At 37.6% G+C, this 14,471-nt stretch overlaps 1 protein-coding gene across 2 annotated transcripts in view; it reads left to right on the forward strand.

Annotated features, from left to right (window-relative positions):
* Nucleotides 1–14,471, forward strand: part of LOC144193844 (protein kinase C-binding protein NELL1-like) — a 109,354-nt gene that overhangs the window by 38,934 nt on the left and 55,949 nt on the right. For both annotated transcript variants that reach the window (XM_077712421.1, XM_077712423.1), the window contains 4 exons: nucleotides 4,062–4,232; nucleotides 9,632–9,728; nucleotides 13,226–13,298; nucleotides 13,904–13,986. In XM_077712421.1, coding sequence (XP_077568547.1) covers nucleotides 4,062–4,232; nucleotides 9,632–9,728; nucleotides 13,226–13,298; nucleotides 13,904–13,986 — 424 coding nt within the window. The remainder of the gene's footprint in view (nucleotides 1–4,061; nucleotides 4,233–9,631; nucleotides 9,729–13,225; nucleotides 13,299–13,903; nucleotides 13,987–14,471) is intronic.

Genomic DNA, 14,471 nt, shown 5'->3' on the forward strand with positions numbered 1-14,471 from the left:
AATCAAAAGCACATTATTAGGGTCAATATCATAAGGATGTTAATATTCCTCTGTTATCAAGCTCCACTGGAGGACCTCTGAGTTATGTCAATGACAAAATGCTTCAAAATGCCACAAAGGCCTCTGTTGTAGTTCTACAGGGGAATCTTATTTACTTCTGTAGTATAGTGTGTGACCTTAGGTTGTTTAGTGCGCATGCTTCTCACTTGATTAGACAGTTTTGTTTACGTGTTATTGCCATGTAAAAATCTGCTCAAACAGATAATATACAAAAAATCCAATCTTAGCGCCATCGTATGCCATGTGAAAATACGAATTGTGTAATGCTGTTCAATGGTAGCAATAATAACAAGAGTCCATTTAATTAGATGCACATTTTATCTTCATCAATGAGCTACATTTCTTACCATTTCCGTCTATTGTAAGTCAACAAAAGCGCTTTTGGGTCCCAAGCCAAGTCTTAAATCCCAGTCTAGATGTAATGGATAAAAAAACCAACAAGAAACTCCCTTTCCTTTTCTTTTGGGGGTTACTGCTAAAGTCCAGAACACCAACTGAAATATATGACATTTTTGTTTTCTTGTAGGTGAGGATGGTTTTCTTGTTGTTCAAAGCCTGTTGTTCCTTTTTTGTTCAAACACTGTTGTTCCTTTTTGAAAGCATTTGACAAGATCGCATGTCGATCGAAAGAGCTCCTCACCCCTCCGTAATGAGGCTGCTAGCACATCCAAACTCGCACCACATCTCTTTCATCCAGGGTCTGCTGGGAAAATCTTGGTCTGTCAGTGGTTCAAGCTACCTTCACTTGTCAGTTAGGAGTACTTAGTCTTTTTTCTTTCATAAAACATTTACGAACAAGGACTTTTCCGAGAGGGTCAATGTCACTCATAAAAAAGGGTAGATGGAGAGTGATGACTTGAGTCATTTTTTTGTTATAATCTGTAGTTTATCTTGAAATAAAACCGACTTTATTTCAGATGAGATAATGTGTTAAGAATTAAAAACAATATATGCACATACCCACGCACCAGCGCCACCCCCCACATACATTTGTGTGTGTGTGTATGTATATATATGTATAGGTGTATACATATACACACATATATACATGCATACATACATGTATACAATATAATATAATAAATAATGGCCTACTTCAACATCTTTCAGCTGGTTAATTGTTTGCCATCGTTACTAAATTGCCGGACAGTTTACTTACTAATTCCCTCTTTCTTGCAGTGCTGCCACTTCTTGTTTGTGCGTTAGATTTTGGGTTTTGTGAGGCTATCATTTTAACCCTCTCTCCCAGAGATTGAAAGATCGAAACCACAGTTATTTTGGTTTGATGCATCAGCTTTGTTTTGACCGTGAATGAACCACCGCAGAGCATGAATGGAAGCCAAGACCACCTCATCTTGATACTTCAAGGCTTTTAAATCTGAATGCAGTCGCTCTATTCACACATATGCGCGAACAAAAAGAGCTTGTTTCGGGACAAAGGCTCGAAATGGGAAATGCGCGAAGTACTCTTCCTCAAAATGGGTAAATTTGATTTCTTGCGGGAAACTTTGGCTGAGGGTAATATCCGGGAGGGCTGTTTATCATCAATGCCCTTTCACTTCAACCTTGGTGCCACACATCTGCTTTATGGAGAGCAGATGACAGCCAATTATCCGCTTGAAAGCCAGGGGTCAACACTTTGGGACTTGTCAACGAAAAGAGAGACAGAGATGCAATAGGCCATGTAATACAAGAAAGATGCACAGTCTCCTCGAGTCTGTGATGACTGTTCATTGAAAAAAGCTTTGAGGACAAACATGTTTATCAAATTTCTGGACCCATTTTCATCACTAATGCTAACACAAATACGTTCAACCGGTTAGTTCACTATGTGGGGAAATATGATTTGAATTTTACCCTTAGAAGACATCCAATCTCCGTTTAGTACAACCATGAATCAGCATACTTTAAAGATTATATTGGCAAGGGCTTTTCTACTATTAGTGATTATTTTATATACTGTATATATCGATCTTGGACATTCATGTTGTTCATGCATGTACATGCCATATATTTTTCGGTCAGATACATTTTTTTTTAATTTTTATTACCCGAAGATTAATCAAAAACCCTTTTTGACATAATTATTAGCTAAGCTAACTAAAGTACAGTGATTATAGTATGTTTCTTTGAAAACTAAGCTCCAAAACTGTCAACAACCGCTTTGTATTTAGTGCAGTGTGGCGACACTTAAACAGATAATCTTTTTCATTTTCTGTTAGGACATGTTTATTATATCTTGCCACTAGATTATTCCCCCTCATTAAATATTCCCTATTACAACAGCTCCTACTGAATGTTCTATAAAATAAATGCAGGCTGTGTAGTGGAGTTAATGGCTTTGGTGATTATTTCACGAGTCGAATCAAGATAAAGGTGTCTGTCTGCCCACTCGGTAAATCCAGACCTCTCTAAATTTTGACAAGGCTTCCATCAGCTGAGAAGCTGATGTCGGAGAGCTTTTATTATCGCTTTACTCCTCACTCAATGCAAATGAATCTTCTCTAGCTGACACGTATCATTGATGGAGACGAGCTGCCTGCCCGAGCCAGACAGTGATGTATTCATTTCATTTCAGAGTGATGACATGGTGCTTGAAGACGGGTGCTGGAACTGGCTTTCCATGACTTTATTTACATCTCCTTTAATTTTGAAGTTGAACATTGTCTTTCTTCCATGAAGGATAATGCCACTTATGTCGTTGACATCAGGGTATTATCAAATTCTTGACCATTATAAAGTGTTGAAAAGTGCTTTCGATTTTTTAATAACCAATACTCACATAGATGCAATTTTGGTGGTCTCTTAAAAAGCGAATAATTTTGGAGATGCCATGTACAAAACAATTCTTTGTTAGTTTACTTGTTTTGATCTAATTTACAAACACTATTGACATTGTATCATTCCAACCTCAGCTTCAGGGGGTGGCACATGCGCTATCATTTGCTTTCATAATGTTTAAGATGTTTGATTGTTCATTATTAACCGGGGCTCATTCCATTTATACTTTTTCTATGTGCTCGTAAATTGATTAGCTTTGGGGCAGAATAACACACACAATTACGTATGCATTGATTGCTTTGTCTATTTCATGCCAATTTCATCATCTTGAAAGAAAACATTGAAAATTCAAACTAAGGTTCAAGCACAGAATGTCCTACATGCATTTTTGTTACGTTAATCGGGTTCTATTGACTTCAATTCAGTTTCATTCGTTTACCAAACAAGAAGATGAATAAATAAATTTAGTAAAGAATAGCCTGCTGTTTTTGTTGTTGTTGTTGTGAAGGGTACACACTCCCTCACCATTAATATGCATGATAATCTTGTACTTTTTGAATTTAATGGTCTTGATTCAAGTGGCATTTTGTGTGGGTTCTTGTGTACTTTAGTATAATAGAATAGCCATGGAGGGTGATAGCTTTGGGGATTTTTTTAATAGGTTATCAATTATTTTACAGTAAATCAGTTGTGTATGTCCATCATGTTGGGTCACAGATTCCACTGTTCAGGTTATTTACTGACAAAGGAAATCTAAAATGGCATAACTAGTAGCCTGCAGCTCTGAAGCTGCTGCTGGTGGTCTGCCAATTCACATGATTGATGAGGCTGGACACAAGGCAAGATACAGTTCAAGTGCCTAAAATTAAGACAACAAAACTGGGGGTTGCATCTTAGACAGTGACTGGAATATTATTTTCATGTGTTGATTTTTTTCTCATGTGCATTATATATTTTACAGCATGATTGGAAAAAAATATTGTTAAAACCACAACAAAATCTATATAATATCTTATGCAACTGAATGGTGAATCTTCCCAAAACATATGACTGAAGGTGTTCATTATTTTTGTGTACCGTAAAAGGATAAGCATTGATTTTCTGAACTGTTATGATAATTGGGTTGCAACATTTTTACAACAATGTTTGAATCCTTTTAAGTTGTACAAGCAATTTAATAAACCATAACTATTTTTTTTACCTTCTCTCCTCTTGTTCAGCTACTTTGAGTTGGAAAGCAGTGGTGTTAGAGAGGAGATCCGTTACCACTATCGCTTCAAGGGCAAGCCACGCTCTGAGTCCTTCCCCTATCGTCTTGCTGATGGCCAGTGGCACAAAATTGCGCTCACTATCAGCTCGTCTCACCTACTACTGCACGTCGATTGTAACAGGTACCACACACTGTATTAAAGTACATTGATTTTAATGCTGCCACTTTGATAAGGTACTTTCTATATTAGTTGTGGATATTATCAGCGGGCATTTGCTGTCTGTGTTATGACTAGTTGTTAAGTGTGGTGGCTGTGGAAATAGCCATGAAGGAATTACCAACCAATTACAATCTTCCTCTCTCCTTCCCCACATTCACCCACACAGACATGTCACTGTTAGAGGAGTTCTTCATATTACAGTTGCTCTCAGTAGGTTCACCATACGGACACATCCCACCATGAAGTAGAAGTTAACAATGATATAATCGTTCATCGATTAGGCGGGCAAGGCTCTCACTCAAACCAGATCTTTCTTAAAGCTCTTTAGAGATCATCTCCCTCGAGTCAGAAAAATATCACTTGTCCTGCCCCTTATGCACTTGCTGCAAGACAGGTGTTCGACAAATGAGCAGCACAAATCTGAGAACATCTAAGGCCTGTGTTCCCTATTCAGAAAGAGAAAAAGTATGATGGGATTGCAGTGTATTATTGATTCTTTCCAGACACCTATTACTCCCATCAAGGCAAAGCGTTGCCCATTAATTCTAGTTGCGGTGTTTTTTTCTCCAACTACACCCAAAAAATAAAAGCGAATGTAAGGGGGCTTATAGAAACATGTCTCGATATTAGCATTTCATTACAACCCAACTTTGTTCAAGCAGTTCACACAAACTGATCAGTAATTATGTAAGCGAAGCATTGAGAGAATGAGGGGGCTGAATAGTAGTGGCCCACTTACTCCTAACCCTTGTTTGTAGTATCTGAAAATTCCCCATTTTTACAGTGAATAGCAACTTTACAAGTGGTTTGAATAAGCATCGAGATGGACCATTTTACCTAAAATGGTCACCACTTGAGTTGATGTTTTATTCATAGGCATAGAAAGCCCTTTAGCAATATGCTTCAACATGAATACTGCTAAATCCATCCTCCTCGAGATGGGCCACAATATAAGATAAACAATGCATTTATCAGATCATATTACTTTTTTGTATGGCATTTTCCTAATGCAGCACATTTGTATGACATTACCTCCAAAAGTGTTATTGCGCTGCATAGACAAGGTTATGCCTTTACGCCTCAATTGTATTATGCTAATGTATTTCCGTATTCTCTAAAAGGAATTAGTGGCACACACTCAACACTCATACACATACGTTCTTGTCACTCAGACAGTTGGGATTTTGTTTTGGAATAGCTAATCAGAGTAATGACAGACGCAGGCTGTCACTTACAACCATGGTGTTTGTCCTCTACTACTTTCAGAAGGTCAACTTGTGTGCACACTCGTGAGTGTTTCCCAAGGGATCTCAGCTGTTGGGCTCATTACTGCCCAGTTCCTGCTGCCAGCTCCTTCTTAGCTCCTATGAAGCCTTTCTCTTGGCACCCAGTTCAGAAAATGCTCTGCAAAATGTGAAATGAAAGCCAACCTCAATGCAGAGCTTATTTTTTCCTCTAGGGCTTCTTGCTTTGGGTACCACATAGACATCGGCTCCAAACAGAAGTAACCTACTGTTGGAGAGCCACTCAGCCACTGTGTGCTTCTCTTTTCAGCTTGCAAGTTCATTATGCTGGAGTTCATCATGAAAAAAGTCTTTACTTATCATTAGTTCAAAAATCTAAATTTTACTACCAACTATAGTAAGAACGTTTTAATCATTTGTTTTATAAAAAAACACTTTCTTTGCCTAAAGGGTGCATTTTAGCTTTAAAAACTTAAAGCATTCTGACAAATTAAATTGTCTTTATCATTATCAATTAGACATTTTCATCTAAAGGTCGCTATCAAAAAGGTCAGCTCCTGTACTGTACTCATTTTTATCGATATTTGAATGCCATTTGAGTCCATTTCACTTGTCAGTATCTCAACTTTGCAGTTTCCCGGCGTATTCCACTTAATGCACCATCAAGCCAGCACTAAAGCAAAATCATCCGATAGTGTATCTTTTAAGCCTGTCGAACCTAGAATAGATACAGGTATTATTTTCCCCTTTTCCAGTGTTTTCTATAGTTTCTTTCCCATTGTTTTGCATCCAATTTTGCCACAGTGTCAGTGTTACTCAGTTTGATTTCACAAAATTAAAAGTGAGAATGAAGACTTCATGTTTTGAATAAGACTCTTAGGTAGTCTGTATGGACAGGGATGTGCATAAATAAGGTCCATCACTAGAGAAGAGAACATATGAGTTATCTACATTTATAGGAGCATTCAAAATGTAGAATTTTATTTGTCATCTTCAGCATCATGGAGATTTTATGATTATGATGGATTTTTGATAGTTTTTTCAGAAAGGTCCTTCATTTAACTTGGATTCTGCTTTATATGGTCATATTGAATTATAAGATCATCACAGATGCAAATTCATTGTCAACAAAACCATTCAAACTACTTTCAACTTTCAAACGATTTTTGCTCTATTGATTGTCATGAAAACGACACACTTTTGCTTCTCATTGCAGTATAGTAATTTAAAATTCATATAATTTTAGCTGTCACCAGCATGGCTAATGCTCTGTGTTCTGGACTGCAAAAGGTTTCCCCTTAAGGCACACCAGCTTGAGACCCAGCTGCTACGGTTTGGCTACTTAAGCCCTGACAAGCCAGTCATCGTAGTTGTAGTCCTCAGTGTCTCCTACTGTATAAAATAACCCCAGCCAGGGGTGAGGAAAAAATGTTAATGGTCTCCAGAGGAAAGAATCCTGCTGACTTTGTATGTAATGCGAGCATCAGCTTTTGAGGTTCTACATTGTCAAGGTGATGCATTTGCCCTTGGGTAAATGCTGACAAATTTAGATTTTGAGGCTTGTTTTTCCTTTGGAATTTCAAGTGTGAAGTGTTACTAGATCTATTGATCATAATGTATGTATCATTACCCATGTTGTGGTACATCAATCCTAGTAATGGCACATTTATATTGATATATTTCAAGCAAATGAAGTATATGTGCTTGAACAGCCTGAGCTCAGGATTAATTTATTTAATTTTGACAACACATTCATGGATGTTTGTCTGTAAATATCATCATTGTTTAAGTAATAATCATAGTGCTACATATAATAATCTAATGACATAAAGTAATCAAATACTTAGGGCTAGCTATATATGGTGTTGACAAGGCACCACATAATCGGATGCCTAGCTATGTTCTTTTTATAAATGCAAATGTCGATGAGTGCATCGGATTACATGTGGTGTTAATCACATTTGTTTCCCAAAATAACACACATTAAAATAAACGTTTAAAAGATTGGCAAGCATTGTCAAATATATTGCAATATGTATTAAACTGTGCCTTTACCATACTGGATCGTATTGCAATGCATTTCAAGTTGCAATACCCAGCACTATTTGTGGCTATCCGTCTCATTACTTCAGTGCCTAATGAAGCAAAGAAACTGTGAGCGATCCACCTTAGAATTCTTATAATGATGCATGTTGTATTACCTTTGTGACCAACGGCCATAAAATGACATTCTGCTTTTATCATTTACAATGCCTGTGAACCCCAAGGTATTAGTCTCCCTTGCTACCCAGTATATCAGCCTGACAAAACATCAGTGGTGTGAAGATTTGTAATTAGATTTATGTGGAACAGTGGTCTAATGATCACATTGCAATAAGACAATTCTCTTTGTCTTCATTTTAGATTTTGCCTATTTAAAAAAAAAATAAGTGACTTTGAATATACAGCCAACCATTACATTCAAAATACTCAAAGGTGACAGGTGATTATTTGTAATTTTTTTATAGCCGTTGATTTCACTGTATCAAATTTCTAAGCAGTTTAAAGGGCAGTTAGCACTAAAAAAGGCTCAGAATGTCCTTTTTCAAGCTCATTTATTTGATCATTTTTATTTGTCTCAATATGCTGTATTTTCTGTTATGCGGGTCTCTGGTTCAATCCTGAACATGAAATATTTGAAGTTAAACTCTTTGATTGGCTATGGTTGAGTCAGTTCGTGTTGGTAAGTTTTTGGGTTGATACCTTGCGTATAGATCGTTACATATGGAATGTCGCAAGTGTCACTTTTGCAGGCTAACAAGGCGAGGTAGTTGCCTGACAGTTGGTTGGGTGAACTTAAAAGTTTGGCCATAGCATGTGACTGGAGGGGCAGTCTTCACTGACCAGTCTTAGTGGAAGTAGGCAGTGAAGTATTCACACTGTTGGGGTTGACTCAGGAGACAGGAGATTGACTTGGTGTTCCTAGCTGTTTAGCAGATACGGAGGCTGTTATGATATACTTAACCAGAAAGCAGAGGAAAAAATGACTGGCGGGACATTTCTAGCCTTCCTGCAAAGAAAAAAATGGCACACCATCCAATGTTGCCCAGCCAAGATGAGAATTTGGTGCAGGGTTACTAGCTCGCCAGCAAAGACAGGAGTCCTTAATCGCTTTTTGGACACTAGAGACTGGTGCAATGTGTGTGAAACTGACTGGCTCGCTAGATATGAATAGGCTGTGATTAACTGATGATACACTGACACCTGGATCAATTTTGAAACCATCAATGGTCCACTTGTTGTACATTGCGCAGAGACAGGTGTTGTGAAGCTCTCCTTTCGAGCCTCAGAGCTGTTTGTCGAAAGAGTACATTGGATCTCCGTTTAGCCATCGGTGAGGCTGTCCCTTCCATACGCTGAGCAAATCAGAGTATTTAAAATGCTTAGGGCCAATTAACCTTTTGGTTGTCAATTAATGTGATCATCAACTATTTGTTGATTAATGATTCAATTGCTGTCTTTGTATACCACATTTTAATTCACTTTATTCCCAATGATTACATGTTGAAGGAAAAGAGACTGACAGATCTTCTATGGATATTTAGTGCCACAGACTTGGAATGATGATGATAATTCTTCAGATGTAGCAAAAAGATAAAAACAGTATAGCAAACCAGTGCAACATCAGTCCCTTGCGTGCAAGGCAATGGAGTTTGATTCAAAGTTTTCAGTATTTTATTTCTTATTTAAAGGTTTGACAACTTTGGCAGACTTTGCATTACACATCCAAAGCTAAAGAAAAATCAATAGAATAACAATGACGGTTCGTGTGACATGTTATAGTTTAAGTGTTTGTATAAGTACTTTACTTATTATAAATTCATACTGTGACTGACTTTTACAAATTAATTGAATAATATAATCTTGTCAAAGAACTGTCAACTGTCGAGACTGACACAGATTTATAATTATTGAGATTATTATCGCAACCACCCAAAAATGGCCATGTCAGTTGTTTTTTTTTCAATGTTTTTAGCCCTAATTATCATCACCATCCACCAATTATCCATCATGTATTCATTCATTCATCCATCATCAATCATCATCAACCAATGTAATGCTATTTTGTCTTTACAGAATTTATGAGCGAGTCATAGACCCTCCTCAGATGGAACTTACCCCAGGAAGTGGAGTGTGGCTGGGCCAGCACAGCCATAAGCATGGACTGTTCAAGGTGAGACTTTAAAGATGGTAACATACAATATTCCCATCCCAAAAAGGCGACTTATGCGACATTATTTCCATACCAATTTATTCATGGCAGGTCAAAAGAGTTTTTGATCGGAATGATCAATGAATTGCGAGCTTAGTCATAGACAAAAAGACTAGATTTGTGATGCATTCATAATTAGGAATCAGTTTTTTTGCAGAGACAAGCCAAAATGACCCAGTAAAACATCTTGAAAAAGGGAATTCTGGACATTTTCTACATAAATATTTTTTTACAAACCTAATGAAATAACATCAAAAGATCTGACATACAATGTAAAATAAATAAATATTGCAATTTCACATTTTACATCATATGAAAAACTGCTTAGATAATTGGTTAGATTTGCATGATTTGCATTGTCTTTTTGGCTTGTGCTCTGAGCAGGCAAAGGACATGGCAAATTGTATGAAAGATGTGAATCTGTTCGGGTTCAACCAAAAACACCTGCCAACCCACTCAATAATCTTTTTTCTCACTCCCACTTCTTGATTATCCTCTAAGATCTGCTGTGGTGTAAATTATTTCAGTTGAAATATTTCACTGATGCACCCAAGCCTATGGTCTTGCCTCCCTGTGCCTGATCCTCATTCAACCATTTGAGGCAAAGGACTTAAAGGGGATCCTTTTTCTTCAGGAAATCTCTCTCTGAACGACTTAGCTTAATCATGCCATTTTCTACTCGTGGTTGGTTTCGTACTCAGAGTTTTGCTACTTTGTGTGTGAAAACCACTTTTAGGTGATTGTAAGTAAAGAGACAGATGGTGAGGAAAGTGGTTTAAGTGAAGGATGAGGAAAATTGGAAATTTCCCCTACAGGTTCTCACTAGTTTGATTTTGCGTGTAGGCATCCAGGTTTTCTTCTAACCATGAACCTGATGCTCAGTGTTAGAATGGCTGTCATCACACAATTCATGCACACTACTCCCAGAGAATAACATTCATAGCGCTCTGCTCTATTGCCGATGTGTTTAATTTGCTGTTAATAGTACGTACATCACAAAGATTTCACGAATGAGCAAGGGAGATCATTGTATCATTTAATTCATTTAAAAGCAGCGGTAGCAAATTAATATTCCAAAGGAGTGACGTAAAAAAAACAAAGAAAACTGGAGTGCATGTCGAAGGCCATCCTAATCCTAACCTTGACTGTTTTTCCATGTTATCTTTATTGTATTTTGAAAAAGCACACTTATCTTGTTTGAATAAAAGCAGCTACTTCTGTAGATACACTTCAGAGCCTGGGAGCCTTTTTGCCCGAGAGCCCGGACACTTTAGACTCACAATGGGTGTGTCATTATTTTGTCATACCTACGCATGATCATTAGAAAGTGGTGAATTTCTGGGATGGACTCACTGAAGAACAAAATGCCAGGTCATCAAACTTTATATCAAACATATCATTATCTATTCTTTCATTTTGTATTCAATCCCCATAAACGACTCCTTTTCTGATGAAAAAAAATCCTCTTATAGGTTGGAATGAAAAAGCGCATGCTTTGTGGAATAGTTTGCCCAACCCTGCTACAGACCGTGGACAATCTGTGGAACTTCTATAGGGTTAAGGAATCGCCTCATAGTGGTGGTGGAGATAATTACTCAAGCCAAATCCAGCACTAATAGAAAACCAACCGGAAAAGATGAAGAGGGAAAAATTGGAAATGACCTCCATATGCAAATCGCGCCCCATTTTAAGGGTTTTCCTAATTGTTGATATTGTATTGAACATGTTAATTCTGTGAACACCAATACAGCTGAAAGTGATTAATGATGTCCTCAACTGCTTAACCAACCAGAAAATTATCAGACAGTTTTAATTGATTTCATGCCAGGCCCAATAAGAAAAAAATGTTCCTTTTAATTTTTGTGAGCAGTGTATATTTATCAGTCAACTACAGCCGAAACTACTCTAAATTACAAATGCTGTTAAACCTGCAAGGATAGTACAACATTAGACCTTTGCATATAGAGCTATGGTCCAAAGGTCCACAGGTCGGGCAGGAACACGCTGGGGTACTCCAAGTGTGGACATCTAACATTTTGAGGAATAAGAGCCATAGTAGAACACAACCGTGATTATTAATACTCGGGCAATTGACTCTGTTACTATGCCTAGTTGAAATACCTAGCGTTGAATCAAGCACAATGCTTCTTGTTTTATATATCATGCCATCAGGACATTGATCTTAGAGCCATACCTTCATTTTTATTCTGAAACCTCAGAAAATATCTTGTGTCACATCATTCTCCATTCTGGTGTGTGTGTGTGCGCTAGCGCGTCTGATGCTATGTGTATACTCAATCTGTGCTGCAAACCTGTTAATCTCATCGCTCTTCCTCTACAAGATATGGAGGCAAGGGCTTGCTTTCTGCCAGGCCACCCAAATGGATTTGACATAGTACATCCCAGGGGGATGTTGGTGGCAAATATATTTGAGATGAAACATTTGAATGTTTTCAGAAACACATTTAAGGCCAAATTGTGCTCTTTTGCTTGAGGTGGATTTACAAAATTGATTTTTTTTTCTTAAAATGGTAATCTTTCAGAGTTGGTTCCTTGTGGTTATCATATTGCCCTCTATTTTGCAACCTTATACTGCTGGATGTGACTTGTCACTCACAATGATTGGCAGACTGGTTGGCATCCTCAGTTTTAGATGATTTGGTGTATTCTAAATTTTGAATTATTGATGCCAAGTAGCATTTTATGTTTTCACCAATCATGTGCCTATGTGTATCCTCTTTAAAAAAAATTGGACCATCCTTGATATCAATTGCTGTGAAAAATAGAAGGGTGAATGTGATGCAAGTGCAGACATGATTGTTGTGTAATAAAGCGCCGACTCACCGTGGAGGCAATTTTCCCCCAATTTATAAAAGATTTCAGGTGGGTGTTTTTTCCCCGCAAAATTGCATTAACTCTAAAAACATTGCATAACATAATTAGTAAAGACTACTAGAGAGGGCGATATTGAAAGGCTTTATGCCATACGACCACAAACAACAATTAAAACCATGCAAAGACACCATTGTTTTACATCATGGAGTCTGAATTTCATTACCAAGTCAAATAATAGATGGATATAGTGCATGTTGTTAGCAAACATTGCCAATCACAAATTTTGTCAGCCTCTGATGTGTCTGGAACCTTGATAAACAAAGGAAACAGGATATGATGGATCCATAGTAAACCATTTTTTCGTTCAGCTCGACTGGAATAAAAATAAGATATTAGGAATATTCTCCATTGCACATCATCATGGATGTGAATGTGGCTTTGTGTATTCTTTTTTTATTAGTATTCAAAATATGCACCCACACAGAAAAAGGGAGGCGGACGGACAGGGTAAAAAGAACGGAAGTGATATATAAGGCATGATAAAATACAGGTGGTACCGAGTAGTCGTGTTTAGTAATAGTAAACAAATGGTTTCAGTAGATGTCTCTCATTCTTCTTGACAGGGGATAATCCAGGATGTGAAGTTTGTTTTTGCACCCAATGGATACATTACCCAGTGTCCAAACCTCAACCGCAGTAAGTATCACCAATCGTAATCTTTTTAACATGAACTATGCTTGAATTTGAAGTTTTCTTTTTTCCTTTCTCATGGAACTACTCTGGTTTCCTCCCACATTCCTAAAAACATGCATGGTAGGCTGACTGGACACTCTAAATAGCCCATAGGTGTGAGTATGAGAGTGAATGGTTGTCCGTCTTCTCGTGCCCTATCGACTGCTCAGGGTGTCCCCCGCCTCTGGCCCCAAGTCAGCTGGGATAGGCTCCAGCACCCCCCACGACCCTAGTGGTGATAAAGATAAAGCGGTTCAGAAAATGAATGAATGAATGAATGAATGTTATGAAACTAACGTAACATGAAGTTTATCACCAATATGAACAATGAAACCAGTAAAAGGCCTTATTTACTTTCCAGCTCCGTTATGTCATATTAATTTTGCTACATTTTCACCACTTGTCAATATGATATGACATGTACTATGAAACTTGTCTATTTAGCTGTTACGTCTCAAAAACAATACATTTTGAGTGAGAGTTTTTGTAACTCTTGAGTTGTGCCTGAACTGTCACTGTTAGTTTAATGGTTTTTCTTTTCAATTCAGTTTATGCATTCTTTCATTCAGGCTGCCCAACCTGCAGTGATTTCCTGAGTCTAGTGCAAGGCATTATGGACCTGCAGGACTTACTCGCCAAGATGACACTCAAGGTAAAAGGCTCTGCATCTCATAGAACGACCTATCCAATGTGTCTACCTGTGTGAAGTTTATCTTCAGTATTTACATACACCATGGGCTGGACTCTGGTGTTTTGATTTTAGAACATTTTATGGCATCTTACTCGATTTTACGTGAAATTCTTTGGATTATTTTTTTTTTTTGCAATGTTTGAATTGGCTTGCAAACATGCATCCATTTTCAAGACGGCATATTCGGCAACTGCTTTCAAACTATTCTTTCTTGGGGTAGAAAGTGTTTTCTTTGGGTTTGCAAGGTTGAAATGATGTCAACAGAAAATTACACTTTTTTCAGCCCACGAGAACAGTGCGTCTCATTATTTTCACTCTTACTGTGATCCAGTGTAACTATATGAGACAGTGCCATCTTGGTTTTGGTACTGACCTATGATTGGTCACATGCAATATGTTGCTCTGAAATGTTAGAATCCTTTCATGACTAACATTACCATCCTGCT

This window comes from Stigmatopora nigra, chromosome 3 (genome assembly GCF_051989575.1).
Source record: "Stigmatopora nigra isolate UIUO_SnigA chromosome 3, RoL_Snig_1.1, whole genome shotgun sequence".
NCBI lineage: Eukaryota > Metazoa > Chordata > Actinopteri > Syngnathiformes > Syngnathidae > Stigmatopora > Stigmatopora nigra.